Genomic DNA, 15419 nt, shown 5'->3' on the forward strand with positions numbered 1-15419 from the left:
TCTACGACAAAGATGGGTATTTGGAGAAAATCTATATCCAGAAAATACTAACAGCTCTTGTTAAAAGCAGGCAAACCAGATCTTTTTCCCCAGATTTTCATGAGACAGTTATCAGAGCCCAGCAGGATAAAAAGAAAAAAAGATTTTATCAGCAAACCATAATAAAAGGAATCCAGAATAAATGAGATAAAAAATGAAACCAGAATAAAACAGAAAACAGGAACTGAGCCATAAAATGACTACCAAGTATCAATATCTTAATGACATAGGCATGATGGGAATAATCATACAGCAAGCCCTTCCCTTTCATTAGGAACATCAACTAGGCATTCCCACTTTTAACAAAAAAGTAGCTTAATAATACAAAAGAACATGAAAGACGAGGAGCAAAATATAAAAAAGGAATTCCTCATGCATTACAGGAAAATTTAAGAGCAGAAAGTCTACTTCATAGCAGCTATGTAAGAGTTGCTACAATTGGAGCTGAGAATGGAGTTACCAGGACGGCAGTTCTTCCAGTCACTGGATGAAAAGTGGAAGCAGCCTTCTCAAGTTGCTCCCATGTCATCGTCCGCTTTTCCTCGACTGCTGGCTGCTTTCCTTCCTCCTCCTCAAACTTCCTCTTGCAGGACAAAACTAGTTCCTCATCCATGTCCAATAACATCTTACTGACATTAAATGTTATATTATGGACAGCCTTATTCCAATGACTCCTTGCATTCCTCTCCAGAGATGGAATGATAAGGGGCACAAGTACATGGCGGTTCTGAGACACCAAGCCCATGATATGGTCGTTGTTCCATAGGAACAGGGCCCTCTCAGCAACCTGGAATGTTTATATAAGATGGGTATTTAATCATAAAACAAGCTATGACACTATATAGAGGATGACTGAACTCTCTGGATTTTAGACAGCTAATTACACTTGCAATAGTTATAAGCACATACAGGTAAATATATAAAATTGAGAATTTAGACAAGCTTTTGGAATAGTGATTGTTTTCAACTTGATCATAACCATCATTAACGTTGTGTTCTCCTTCGCAAAAAGAAAAGAAGTCATGTCGTGCAGATGTCTATTTTATCACACCAAAAAAATTGCTACTTTATTCAGGCACCATTGGGGATAGCTTTCTACTGTCAGTTAATGTTTTCTTCAAAAGCAGAAATGAAAGAAGAAAGACAGTTATCTTTAAACGGAATTTAAACTAGCTTTCCAGAAGAGTGTGTTATGTGTATATATATATTCACATAAGTACATGAAATTCCTAATAATAACCATTATGATCATTCGATTAAAACTAACATTGCTGCTACAATAATTCTTTGCCAAATAGTCACAACTCTTACGACAAATTTTAGACAACAATCTTAGCATGATTGTACAAAATAATTATTTATTTTATTGGAAAGCGCAACACTATACAACAATGCCAAAAAAAATAATAATAATAATCAAATCGAGAGCCCATAACTCTTGCAATATGCAAAGCAGCTTGAAGCTACAACTGAAGTGACCACGTTCAATCATTTTAATCATGATGGCATTAAGATAATTATAGTGGCAATACCGTGATTAAAAAAGATGCATGCATATACCACAATATGTTGACTAGGTAATAACAATTTGTCCAAAGATGCAAAAGTTGTATGCCCAAGGTTCCTTAAGATATTGCTTTCTAGATTTGCAAAATAAAGGATGCAGTTTCTACCGTAACAAATAGCTACTATACTATAAGACAATCAGATAAAATTATATTCAACCACTAGACATAATGAACAGAAAAAAATCACAACCAACTATCTTCAAGAAGCTCTTTCGTTCATCCATACGTATTTTTCTTCTTCCAAGATCAGTTCTGTATAATATGTAATTTTCAGAAGTTTTCTGATGTACCGGCTGCTGAGCCAGTTCATTTATTACAGCCAGGCCAGCCCTAAACAAGGCCGGCCCAACTCATATGGCGAGAGTGGCAGCAGGAGTAGTACGCACGGAAGGCACGAAAGCCGCATGCAGACCTGGAGCGGGAGAGGGAAATTCGGCCCCCCTCGTGGGCCTAGCAAACTAGTAATTCCTAAAGTTAGGAGAATGATTAAGGAAGGAATTAAAGTAGGTTTCGAATTCAAATAAAAGAGGGAGATTGATAAGAAGGTTGTTTGGAAGGGAAATGGAAGAGCTTGTTTAGGGCTGTTTTAGGGTTTGTTTGGAGTTTTTTTTAATGCAGCATTTTGGGAGTTTGTGTTGTCTACTAATTTATGAGGGATCCTAGTAGCGTGTAGGGTTTGGGAGAGAATGTCCTCTCGAAAGAGAAACATTATATCTTGCTTGTTCGATTTGCATTTCTTATCAATAAAAATCACCGGTTTGTTGAATTATCTCTTGGTTTGTTGACTGTTTTGATATCTAGGCGTGCAAAATTGATATCAGAGCAATTTTTTAAAACTGATGGCCGAAAGAAGAGGTGAGGCGTTGGAAGAAATGTTGGAGGGGGAAGTTGGGCAACTACGAGCGGATGTGGGATCGATGAATGAACATATTTCAAAGATATAATGAAGGTTTGGGAATATGGAAGAGATAATGAAGCGGATGCTTGAGTTTCATACTAAAATGACTCCGCCGGAAGCAAGGAGAAATCAAAAAGATGACATGTCAAGCAAAGGCAAAGACGTGGAAATTTTAGGAGGGGGTATCGAATACCCCACCTAGAGCCTCTACTAAGAAGGGGGGTGTGGGTAGGGAATATGCAGGTAGGAAGGAATGGGAAGAAGAGAATAGGTGGGCTGAACTTGGAGGAAGGAGAGAATATGAACGGAGAAGGTAGGAGAGGGAACCATGAAGAGACCCCAATGCCCACGTTATGGGGGCGGAAGGGGACATTGCGGCAGGAGATCAGAAGATTAGGAAGCTAAAAATGCCTGTGTTTGAAGGGGAAGACAAGCATGGTTGGATATATAGGATGGAGAGACATTTTGCAGTGAACGAGTTGACAGAAGATGAGACACTAATAGTCGTTGCTCTATGTCTTGAAAGGAAGTCACTGGCATAGTACCAATGGAGAGACAAGGTATGCAATCCGTTAGTGGGAAAAAAAACGTTTGTTGGATCGCTTTTGAGCCCATCAAGATGAAGATTACTATGAGCAATTCTTTGCATTGATGTAGGTCGGCACTATGACGGAGTATCAGGAAAGATTTGAGCTTCTGTCGGGACGAGTAGAGAGGCTATCGGAGACAATATTGGAAAGCAATTTCATGAAAGGCCTCAAACCAGAGTTGACGGTAGCAATGCGGGTGGAAAGACCCCATGACATGTAAAAAGCAATGTAGTTAGCTTAGATGATTGAAAATAAGAAATAAGTACAAATAGTAGCAAAAGGGTTAGTGAAGGAGATTCTTATCACACGACGACAACTTTCCTGGCACCTAGGGTGCAGACTGTACCAGATAAAAAGGAAGACTCCAAAGGAGGGCAATTCGGGAGTCCGACAAGAAGGGGATTTCAAGAGGCTAACTGATACTGAAGTGCAAGACAAGAGAGCTAAGGGACTGTTTCAAATGTCACAAGAAATTTAGATCAGGACATAGGTGCAAAAATCACACATTGCCAGTTCTTGTTGTGTGTGATGAGGAGGATGAGGAAGAGGCAATGATGGAGGAGGAAGAGGAAGAGGAGCCCGTGCATTTGAAGGTAACTGAAGTTTCATTGAACTCTATAGTGGGATTCACCCCAAAGCATGAAAGTGAGGGGACAGATAAGAGAGACAGAGGCGATCTTGGTGGACAGTGGGGCTACCCACAATTTCATATCGAACCAATGGCAGACAAACTGAGTCTGAAACTAGTATACACGAGAAGTTTTGAGTGATGTTGGGCATATGAAAGGTAGAGAAGGGCATAGGATATGGTAGGGTTTTTTTGGCAGAGCTACAAGGGATTCACATCATGAAGGATTTCCTTCCATTAGAGTTGAGAAGTACTGATTTGATTTTGGGAATGAAATGGCTACAAACCTTGGGGGAGATCAAGGTGAACTAGAAGGCAATGCCCATGGAGATCCAGGTGGAGGAGAGAAAGGTGGCAATCAAGGGAGACGCCAACTTACCCAAGGAAATGGTTTTTAAAAACTATGGTTCATGCCCTATAAGAGGTAGGAGAGGGATTCTTGGTGGAGTTTAAGAGTCTAGAGTGAGAATAGATAGAGGATGGGGAGGATATTCCAAATAATGTGCAGCCCCTTCTTCAAAACTTCAAGGAGATATTCAAGCTTCCCCGGGGATTAACACTCCCACGGGAGAATGAGCACTCTATTGTTCTAAAGGAAGGAGTATCCCCCATTAGTGCCCAGCCATACCGCTATCCTCAAATCCAAAGGGACGAGATTGAGAAACTGATTCGGAAGATACTTGAAGCTGAAATTATCAAACCCAGTGTGAGCCATTTATCTAATCTTGTATTATTTGTGAAGAAGATGGATGGGAGCTAGAGGTCCGACATAGACTACAGAACCCTAAATAAAGAAATGGTACCAGACAAGTTTCTCAAACCAGTCATCAATGAACTGTTAGATTACCTGCAGATCTATGATGTTCTCCAAGATCGACTTGAAATCTGAATACCATCATATCAGAATGCAACCTAGAGACACCCACAAGAAAGCTTTTCAAACGCACGAGGGACACTGAGTTCTTGGTGATGCCAATTAACCTCTCTAACGCACCAGCCACTTTACAATCCCGATGAATAGGGTATTCAAGTCTTACTTGTGAAAGTTTTTGCTGGTATTGATATACAAAAGGTCTAAGGGGGAGCACTTGGAGCATCTGGGAGTTATATTATCCACCTAACGGAAGCACTCCTTGTTTGTCAATCATTCACACAGCCTAGAGTGGAGTATATAGGGAATACGTTATCTTAGGAGTGAGTGGCAGCTGATCAGAGCAAGATTAAGGCCATGCTCAGATGGCCTATATCCCAAGAATTTAAAGCAGCTGAGAGGATTATTGGGAATCATGGGTTACTATCAGAAATTTGTTAAAGGATATGGTTCTATAACATGGCCATTTGATATAACAGCTCAAGAAGGACAATTTCAAGTGGGGAGAGTCAACCACCCAAGTTTTTTGAGTTGAAGAAGGCTATGACAAGAGTGCTAGTCTTAGCTCTTTTGAATTTTAGCCAGCCTTTTCTTATTGAGAAAGATAAATTATGTTTTGGGTTGGAAGCGATACACATGCAGAACCAAAGGCCAACTTATTTCAGCTAGGTGCTGACGGCTCGGGCCAATCTCAAGTTAGTTTACGAGAGGGAGCCAGATATAGAACGGAGGGGGGTTATAAAAATTAAAGATCTAAAATTCCATCTCAGAACAGATGTAGAACGAAGGAGGGCGGGTAATAAAAAAATTAAAGATTTAATATTCCATCTCAGATTTCCCTCAATTCATGGATTTGAATTTGAAATTCAAACAAGAAAAGAAGAGAGGGAAGAGAAGAATTAATTATCTCCTTAATTGAGGCCTTTAATTAGGAAGGAAATCATTAGGATAGAGGAGAGAGGGGCGGCTAAAGGAGGGAGGAAAGATGTTCACATTCGATGTATGTGGACCATAGCATTAAATATGATGTGATAATTAAATCTGAAATTAATTTCAGATTTGGGGGGATTGAAGGGTCTTCCTAAATTAGATCTATTGATTAGGAAAGGGATTTGAAATTCATATTAATTTGGATTCAAATTAGAAACTTTCCAAGTTAGCAAAAGATTAATTTAGGAAGTTAATGAAGAGGTTATTTTGAATTTGAAAATTCAAACTTATGCATGAAGAGGAGGGCCCACGGTTTCAAGGAGAGAGTGTGAGGGAAAATAATTCAAAAGGGTTTCCTAAATATAACCAATTAAATTAAAGATGTAATTTAACAATATGTTTTTTAATTTAATTCTAATAGGAGATTGATTAAAAAATTGAAAACTTTCCAAATATAACTTATACTAATTTAGGAAAGATTTCAAATTTAAAACTGATTTCAAACTTGGATTTGATTTCAAACTTGGATTAATAATCCTTCCAAATCTAACACAAACTATATTAGGAAAGGAGTAACTGCTAGAACAAATTTGGGAAATAAGGCTAGGGGAGACTGGCGGCTTGATGAGGTGGAGAGGGTTTAGGGAAGGTGAGTTGAATTCTTGCCTAATCAAGGACCTCAAATTGAGAAAAAGAAAATAAATCAATTTCTATTTGAATTCAATTTGGGCTTGATTTAGGGAACTTTCCTAGATTAGATTTATATTTTAGGAAAATTTTCAAATTTCAAAATTGATTGGAAATTTTGAAATTATGGCTTTCTAAATTAGGAGTTATGTAAAAGGCAAGTATTGATGGGGTTTGAAGTGTAGAGGGAAGGGGAAGAGAGTGGTTGGCGGCCGAGAGTTGGAATAAGGGGAGAAAAAGAGAGGGGAGGAGATAGGAAAAGAAGATAAATCGTGAGCCTGGACACATCCTACGACTGACGGGTGATGTAGTGCCCTCAATTAGGGACTTCAACCATGGCCCGGACACATCATGATTCTGGTTGGTATTTCATTGCCCTTACATAGAGACTTCCACTCTCCTAAGAACTCCAATAGAATAGCAAGGGCATCTATATATAGGCCTCAAAATGAAAGAAACTAAAAAGAAAAACATGCTCCTAGAGCTTGCAAAGGACAACTCCCTTAAGAGAAGGTAAAAACAGAAAATGCATAAATAAAACAAAAAGAAAATACAATTAGTAAATTAAGATAAAATGGAATGATCTCAGCCGTTGATCTTTATCTCTTCCTTAGATAAGCGTTCATCGTTGGATGTTCGCATCAGAGCCGATGGCGATTGTGTTGGCCATTTAGAAATAGCAACTGTATCTATTAGCAAGACATTTCATTGTCAGAACTGATCAAAGGAGTTTGAAGTATATTTGTACCAGAGAATGGTCATTTAGGAGCATCAAAGGCGGCTTTCAAAGTTATTGAGCAATGACTTTGAGATTCAGTACCGACCTGGAATGGAAAACAAAGCAGATGGGTTATCCAAGCGCATGGGGGAACTGCATGTGATGGCATTGGTTGTGCCTTTGATAGTTGACTGGGAAGTACTGAGGAAAAAGAGTGAATATGATGTTGGATTGAGGAAAAATGGGGAGGAGCTCGCAGGAAATAAGGAAAACTATGTAGGATATTCAGTGTTGGGACAAAAGTTGCTTCATTATGGGTAGTTTTGCTTCCAAAGACCTCTTCTTACATTCCCTCCTTGCTTCAAGAGTTTCATGGGACGGCCTTTAGCGGGAATTCAGGGGCCAAAAAGACATCACTAGCTCTCTACAGAGCTATATTGGGAGGGTATGCAGAAGAATATGGCAAGCTCTGATATATGCCAAAGGCACAAGTATTTAGATATATCTCCATGAGGCTCCTCCAGCCATTAGCTCTGCTAGAAAAAATATGGGAGAAGGTGACCATGAACTTCATTGAAGGGCTGCCAAAGTCAGAAGGATACACGACGATACTGGTGGTAGTTGATTGGTTGACTAAGTATGCCCTTCGGACACATACAGTTGTATCAGAAGCAACTATTTATATGAGGGAAGTGGTGAGACTACATGTGATCCCAAAATCGATTATATCGAACTGGGAAAGATTGTCCTGAGCAAGTTCTAGAAGGAATTGTTCAAAATGCAGGAGACTGTTCTAAAAAAGAGCACTACTTATCATCCTCAGATGGACGGATAGACATAAGTAGTCAATCATAGTGTGGAAATCGATTTGTGGTGATTTATAACAAATTCAACCAAATTGTGGGTAACATGGTTGGCTTTGGTAGAGTATTGATCTAACATTTCCTATCATTCGGCAACACAAACTACACAAAGTATTATACATACAAGATCCGCCTCATTTGATATTATAGGAAAGGTGGCACACCGGTGGCTTCGGTAGAACAATACTTGGAGGATAGAGATAGGCTCTTGGGTGAGATAAAGGGCATTTGTTGAGAGCTTAAAAAATTATGAAGAAGAAGGCTGATGCACAAAGGAGGAAGTTTCAATTTGAAGTAGGTGACAGAGTTTACTTGAAGCTTCGTCCCTACAAAAAAAAACCTTGGTACGGAGACGAAATGATAAGTTATCACCCTGATACTTTGGTCCTTACAAGGTAGTGGACCACATCAGGGCCATGGAATATCGCCTATAGTTATCACTGTCGCCGGCCATCAACCCTGTGTTTCATGAGTCCCATTTGCGATGGGTGATTGGCGAGCACATTCCATCTTCTTCACTTCACTCGACTTTGACGAACGAAATGGAGATGTTGTTGGAACCATAGGTGGTCGAAAGGGTGCGCTAGGGAATAATAGGAAGTACATAAGTGTTGATCAAATGGAAGAACCTACCGGAGCAGGAGACCATTACCAGATAATTTAGCAGCAGCTCCCATCATTCCACCTTGAGGACAAGGAGACACTTTTTGGGGGGAGTATTGATGAACCGGCTGAGCCAGTCCATTAATTACAGTAAGTCCAAATAGGGTCAGCCCGATTCAGATAGTGGGAAAAGGAGCCACACGCACGAGAAGCACAGGAGCCAATGAGAGGAAAATTCAACCCTCTTGTGGGGCCTAGCAAACCAGTAATTCCTTATGTTAGGACAAGGATTAAGGAATGAATTAATGTAGGGTTTTAGTTTTAAATTCTCAGTTGAAACATCTAAAAGTTACCTCTATCTCAGTGGCATAAAAAAAAGGTGCCATATTTCAAATCCATTACATCTTACCAGCCTTTCATAATCTGTTTGAGCATTATCTATTAAGTGTAAGATGTATATAGAACTCATGAAATTGACTTCTAAATCTCATACCATATGTCATTAAAGATGGCCACGAAAAGTTTATAGCATTTTGTCGAACAAATGAGGCAAACTTTACAATCGCGTTTCAAGAAAAAAGAATAACAAGATTATATAATGGATGAATGTTAAAGCATATGAGAGTACTGGGTTCAAGTTATTTAGGGCAACCTTGAACCATGGTAATTGATGCTACTTGGATGTAAATATAGAAAAATAGATAAGAAGAATATGCAGGAACACAAATATGGGGGCTGATTTTTATTACTCCAACAATAACAAATGATACAATTGATCTACTATTTGAGAGGTGGATCGGCTCTCCCACAAACCCTAGGTGCCGTTAGCAACAACTCCAAAGAAAAACTACAACAAACACAATCACATAATGAAAATAAAACCACCCAATTAACCATAATATAAACCTTCATACTTCTCTCTCAAATCAGAATTAAAATCAGCCATCTTTTTCGAAATAAACTTTTCCTAATTCCCTCCTAATCTAATCACAATCTTTTCCTAAATAAATCATTCAGAATTCCCTCCCAATCAAATTAGCCATATTTCTCTAAATAAACCTTTCATAATTCCCTCCCAATAAAATCAACCATCTTTACCTAAGTTACATTTCCTAATTCACTCTCAATCAAATCAACCCTCCTTTCATAAATAAATCTATTCTAGTTCCCTCCCAATCAAATAAGCCATCTTTCCCTAAACAAAACTTTCCTAATTTCTTCCCCCATAATTCCTTCTTACATAATGAATAATAGATCCAATGGGCCCCACAGGGGGCCCAAAATTCCCCCTCTTGCTGCCCCTGATTCCGCCCAACCAAATGGTTGGTTCAGCCAGGGTTGGGCTGGCCTAGGCTGCGTGGCTATGCTAGCCTGGAACGGCCTGGTGAACCCCCCCTCCCCCGGTGGCATATGAATACTAACCCCCAAAGATGCACCTTGTCTTCCAGGTGAAATGATGGGAATTGTCTCATGATTATCTCATATGGCTCCCATACAGCTTCGTACTACGATAAATCCTTCCCATTGATTAGTACCTCATGTGCTCCTATCTTCAATACAGTCCTCAAGTAACCCACATGCTCTACCTTTGTACGATTGTAGATCAAGATGTCAAAAAACACTAGGACGAACTTCCTAAGGTATAATTGAAAAACAAAGTTCGTGAGGGACTAAAAAGTGGCTGGAGCATTTCTATGGCCGAAAGACATTACCAAATACTCGTAATGACCCTCATGAGTCCTAAAAGTTATCTTGTGCACATACCCCAACTTAACTCTGATCTGATAGTACCTCGACTTTAAGTCAATCTTTTAGAAGATGACCGCCCCAAACAGTTCTTCTAGCGCTCATCAATCGCATGAATAGAAAACTTGCCCAGCACAGTTTCCTTGTTTATGGCTATAATTCACGCAAAACCTCCAACAGTCGTCATTCATTTTCATCGGTAAAACTGGGTTGGAAAAGGGGCTCACATTGGGCCTGATAATCTCTGCCTTAACCATCTCTCTGATGAGCCTCTCTATCTCATCCTTTTGAATCTATGGGTACCAGTACAGTCGCACACTGATTGGAGAAGCTCCCTCCTTCAAGGTAATGGCATGAACGTGCTCCCTAGGTGGCGGTAATCCACTAGGCTGCAGAAAAACCTAAGGAGATTGCTGCATGATGTACATACTCAATGATCTAGACCGGCTCTAAATCTTGGGCCTCCAGGCCCTGCAACTCCACCAAGTAGCCCAGCCCTACACCCTGTATCGCCTTGACCATGGTTTTGAGTGAAATATAGTTCTGCACATACTTGCATCTCCTCGCAACACCACCCTCTTTCCCTCCAGCTGAACCTCTATAGTCAATATTTGTGGACCAACTTCGTCTCCCCAAGCGTCTGTAACAACTTTATCCCTAGGATCACATCCGCGCTTCCCAAATCCAAGGGAAGAAAATCCTCCATTATTTGCAAACCCTGAAGTGTTAGTACCAACTTCCTACAAATCCACTACTCTTTTCCACCTTCCCTATCCCCATCATGACTCCAAAGCTCCATATATCCACCAACTTCAATTCCAACTAATCCATGACCCAATTTGAGATGAAGTTGTGAGTATCACCACTATCCACAAAGACCACCACTGGCCGCTCCCTGATCTTTCCCCTCTCCTTTATGGTGAGTTTTGGAGTGAATTCCACCACTGAGTTAAAGGACACTTCTACCACATCAAGATGTAGGTGCTATCCACTTCTACTTCCTCCACCAACTCCTAGTTGTCAGTCTCCTCCCCATCACAAACCATAAAGACTTGGAGTATACGATTCTTGCATCGATGGCCTGGTGCATACTTCTCATCACATTAGAAATACAAACCCTTCGCTCTCTTGTATTAGACCTTCTCCTCTCTGAGACGCTTAAAGTTGGTACGGGGGAAAACTCCCCAATTTTTCTACCTCAGTGCCTCTCACTGAAATGACACCATCTATGTCCTCGGTGCCAGTGAAGTCGAGGCACTCCTATAGGAGCCACCCATGGCTCTGCTCCAACTAGTCCTCTCCATCTGTCTCTGATCATCCACCATTTGTGCTAGCTCCATCATCTCTATTAACCCACTCGGCCTTAAAAATCAAAGGCCTACCCGTATATCAGCCTTTAGGCCCTTCATGAAATTTTCCTCCAATATCTCGCCACTGAAATCCTCCTCAATAACCCCGATAGCAACTCAATCTATCATTATACTCCATGATGGTCTCCTCCTGAGTCAAGACAAAGAATTGCTCATGTAGGTCTCCTTTTCGAATGGCTCATAAACGCTCCAACAAGTAATCCTTAAACTCCCTCCAAGAATGGATCGAATATCTAGCCTCACTCCAATGGAAACAAGCTAGGGCTTTCATCTCTAAACATAGCCATGTAGCCATAAGCTTATCCTCCTCATTCAACCCATTCCCCGCAAAATACCTTTCCACCTCGTACACCCACCGATAAGCATCCTCCTCTTCAAAGTTCAAATATCAGCATCTTCAACTTCCTCACCCTACCATTTCCACTCCAACTTCCTCTTCCACCAACAGTTCCCCCTGTGTATCGAGGGTGGGAATCCCACCTTTCTTCCATCCTCTTTGTATGACCAAATCCCATGGCTTGGCTTGACCCCCTCCATCTCTAGTTGCCCACTCCTTTTGGCCAAAATGCCTCACATAGTCGTCGGCCAACCCACCACCGCTACCACAAAATTCCCTCCTTGTTGTCCCCCCATCCAGAAACCCTGATATTCCCCTTATCGGAGCCATAGGAGGTAGCTCTTGATGAAAGACACTCTCCTCTATGAATTCCTCCTGTCTGATCTCCTTTCCCTTAGATTTAGCCAAGAGAATTCCGGTCAAATCTTAGTTAGGATTATGAATTAGAACCGCTAGTGGAGTTTTGGATTGCATCTCCATGATCTTTCTCATCATCTTCTCCAACCCTCCAAATCGGCTCTCCATCCACTTTTTCATGGTTAAAAACCTTCCTTCGATGGTCGAGAACTTCTCATCCATCCCGAATTTGATTTACTCCACTTCAACTTCAAACACATCAACCTTCTTTGTTGTCATCTCTCTAAAATCTAGCTCTAATACTAATTTGATGAGACTTGGAAGCAAATATAGTAAAGTAGATAATAAGAAAATGCATGAACACAAATATGGGAGCTGATTTTTTATTACACCAACAATATCGAAAGGTACAATTGATCTACTATTTTAGAGATAAATCGGCTCTCCCACAAACTTTAGACATCGTTCGAAACAACTCCAAAGAAAGACTAGAACAAACACAATCACATAATGAAAATAAAATCACCCAATTAACCCTAATATAAACATTCTTACTTCTATCAAAAATTTGAATTCAAATCAGTCATCTTTCCTTAAATAAACCTTTTTAATTCTCTTCAAATCAAATCATCCATCTTTTTCTAAATAAACCTTTCCTAATTCCCTTCCAATCAAATCATTCATATTTCCCTAAATAAACCTTTTATAGTTCCCTCCCAATCAAATCAACTATCTTTCCCTAAATAAAAATTTCATAATTTTCTCCCAATCAAATCAATCATTTTCCCCTAAATAACCAAGCACAAAATGAATTACTGAATAAGAAAGGTCGGTGAACCAAGAAGAGGAGAAGATCCGAGATACATGAATAAGAAAGGGAATAATCAAGCACTTTGATGTAGTCATAAATAAAAGGAAAATCCCTTAATAGTGTAAATTTTCAGCAGTAAGTAAACATCTTATTGTAAAAACAGTTGCAATAGAACGGGTAGATATTGCAAGAAAACCACAAAAGTAATAAATAATGGCCTACCTGGAAGTGAGAGCTGTTCAAGCAGTAACCAATCCTCTGGAACAAAGGGACCATACATTTTTGGAACTCAGTCACATTAATAGATTCCAAGATCTCTTCTATCTCACCCAAAAACATAACCTCCTTCTGACTATTTGTCACTGGCCAATACTTCAACAACCGCAAGATGACAGTACTCGCAAGCTTTGGCTCTTTTTCTATAAACTGAGTCATACAGTACGTCAACTGCTGAAGATATATTCCTACTGTCTTAGGTTTATGAAGTGGAATCAGAGCTCTCCATAGAAAGATCTTGTGCTCCTCCTTAAGTGGTAAAGCAAAACCACTAATCACACTTCCAAAAACTTCCAGCAACTCTGCAATCCCATTATGCCGTTGAGTTTCAAAAATGAATCGGAAAAATACATTGCTCGCAGTTTTGCGAATGAAAGGCCGGTGAACCATAAACTTGCCATAAACCCTGTGCAGGACAGTTTTCAAGCATTCCCTTTCCCTTGGATCCTCAGAATCAAAAAGATCAAGCAAATTCAATATGAAAGAATGATCAACATACTTCTTTGCCACCTTTGCATCAAGGGACGCTGACACAATGAATTGAAGTAGCAAATCATAGACAATTTGCAAATGTGACCATGCGGGATCAAACATTGGCTCATCCTCTTCATTCTCACCAGTTCCTTTGTTGGATCGGCAATTTGGCGGGAAGACCCTAAATAAGTTGAATGCAAACATCTTGCAGCTTGCGGCAATCATAGGCTCAGTGAACCGAGGAGGACCTGAATGGACATACTCTACAAGATCTACCAGAGTTTGATGTTTTATGTCTTTTTCTGCAGTGTCCTTGTTCAGATCAGAGAATTCAAAGATCACGCAGCAAAGATTCAGCTTGCTAATGAAAAGGTTAGACTTCTCTGCATTAGAAACATCCTTAAAGGATAGAAGTGGTTCAATTCCAGCCACAAAGCTTGACGGAAAAATAGAAGAGGACATCCGCTTCACAGATGATGCAGATTTGCTGGATGCTATATTTCCACTCGACGTCCTTTGGATTGTGTTGCATAAACTTGCACCATCGCCAATGGAATGGCTGGACGACAAGGAATCTGAATTGGCCTCAGCTTTTGAGGATTTGCGGGGAAATTTGCTGAGGAACTGCTTCCACATAATGTTAAATTTGCAGGGAATAATTACAAAGCCTTAATTCAACCTCATGGTACAGAAAGTCCAAAGAGATACAAATCCAAATGACTCAAAAATGAAGCTTGAACCAATCAGCCATGAACTTGATGAGGAAAGATAATCTATTTGCATGTAGTTGATCGAAAAACCACTTGCTATCGAATAGGAACCCCAAGGTTCCAGTGATGGAGGATGCAGGGAAGGATCAACCCCAGAAAAAAAGTAGAAAATGCTTGAATCTTTCCAGTGATTGAAGATAAAAGCACAAAAGAAAAGCGCAAAATAAGGACAGTTATCCGCCGTTAAAAGAAGCATATATTTTGAGATATACTTGAAATGCGAGAGGAAAACTGAACAATAACCGAACAAAATTCCAAGGGTTCAGCGACAATCGACGATCTGAACAGCACCGATTCTACCTGCATTCAAGCGCAAGATTACCAACAGTAGAAAATAAGGCGAAGAAACGTAATCTCCGCCATAAAATCTTAAGCAAAAGTGGGAGACCACCACACTCTAGAAAGCTATCGGAAGAACAAACTGATGTTTCCCAAGCACCAAGTTAAGGTATTTGGATAGCGAAACCTGTGTTCTCAGAGAAATTAAGCAAGCTTACAAAGGAGCTCCGAAGAGATCCGAACAATTTGCTCTGCCGCAGCGCTTAGCCGATGCCATGAGATCGGATTTGGGTTCTCAATGTCTTGAAAGGAGGGAAGGGAAGAGTACTGGATTGAAGGAAGAAAAAACATAAAATAGGCAGCGAAATAGATGTTTAGAAAATAAAAGGAGTACGGCGTACTTGCATAAATTAATCCTTCAATCTTTTTTATTAGTTCTAACAGATGAAGGGAAAAATTTTATAATATATATATAATGCCATGAGATCGGATTTGGGTTCTCAATGTCTTGAAAGGGGCAAATTATTGGGTCAGGTGACCGAACCCAGAGATAGGTTCGGATAATAATAAAATATTATTTTAAAATTAGCGCAACTAAAGCGTA

At 40.0% G+C, this 15419-nt stretch overlaps 1 protein-coding gene across 7 annotated transcripts; it reads right to left on the minus strand.

The window, feature by feature from the left end:
• Positions 1 to 205: 205 nt before the first annotated feature.
• Positions 206 to 15202, minus strand: LOC110116491 (serine/threonine protein phosphatase 2A 57 kDa regulatory subunit B' kappa isoform-like). Of its 7 annotated transcripts, none has more exons than XM_028693801.1 (4): positions 15034 to 15202; positions 14749 to 14836; positions 13239 to 14572; positions 206 to 826 (listed from the first exon to the last, which is right to left on the minus strand). In XM_028693801.1, the coding sequence occupies exons 3-4, from the start codon at positions 14400 to 14402 to the stop codon at positions 458 to 460; spliced, it is 1533 nt and encodes a 510-aa protein (XP_028549634.1). In that variant the 5' UTR covers positions 14403 to 14572; positions 14749 to 14836; positions 15034 to 15202; the 3' UTR covers positions 206 to 457. The 7 variants fall into 7 exon arrangements, with proteins under 7 accessions (XP_028549634.1, XP_028549633.1, XP_028549632.1 ...); XM_028693800.1 differs by having other exon boundaries at positions 14931 to 15202; XM_028693799.1 differs by having other exon boundaries at positions 14928 to 15202.
• Between the last annotated feature and the right edge of the window lie 217 nt (positions 15203 to 15419).

Source organism: Dendrobium catenatum, unplaced genomic scaffold (genome assembly GCF_001605985.2).
Source record: "Dendrobium catenatum unplaced genomic scaffold, ASM160598v2 fragScaff_scaffold_370, whole genome shotgun sequence".
NCBI classification, from domain to species: domain Eukaryota; kingdom Viridiplantae; phylum Streptophyta; class Magnoliopsida; order Asparagales; family Orchidaceae; genus Dendrobium; species Dendrobium catenatum.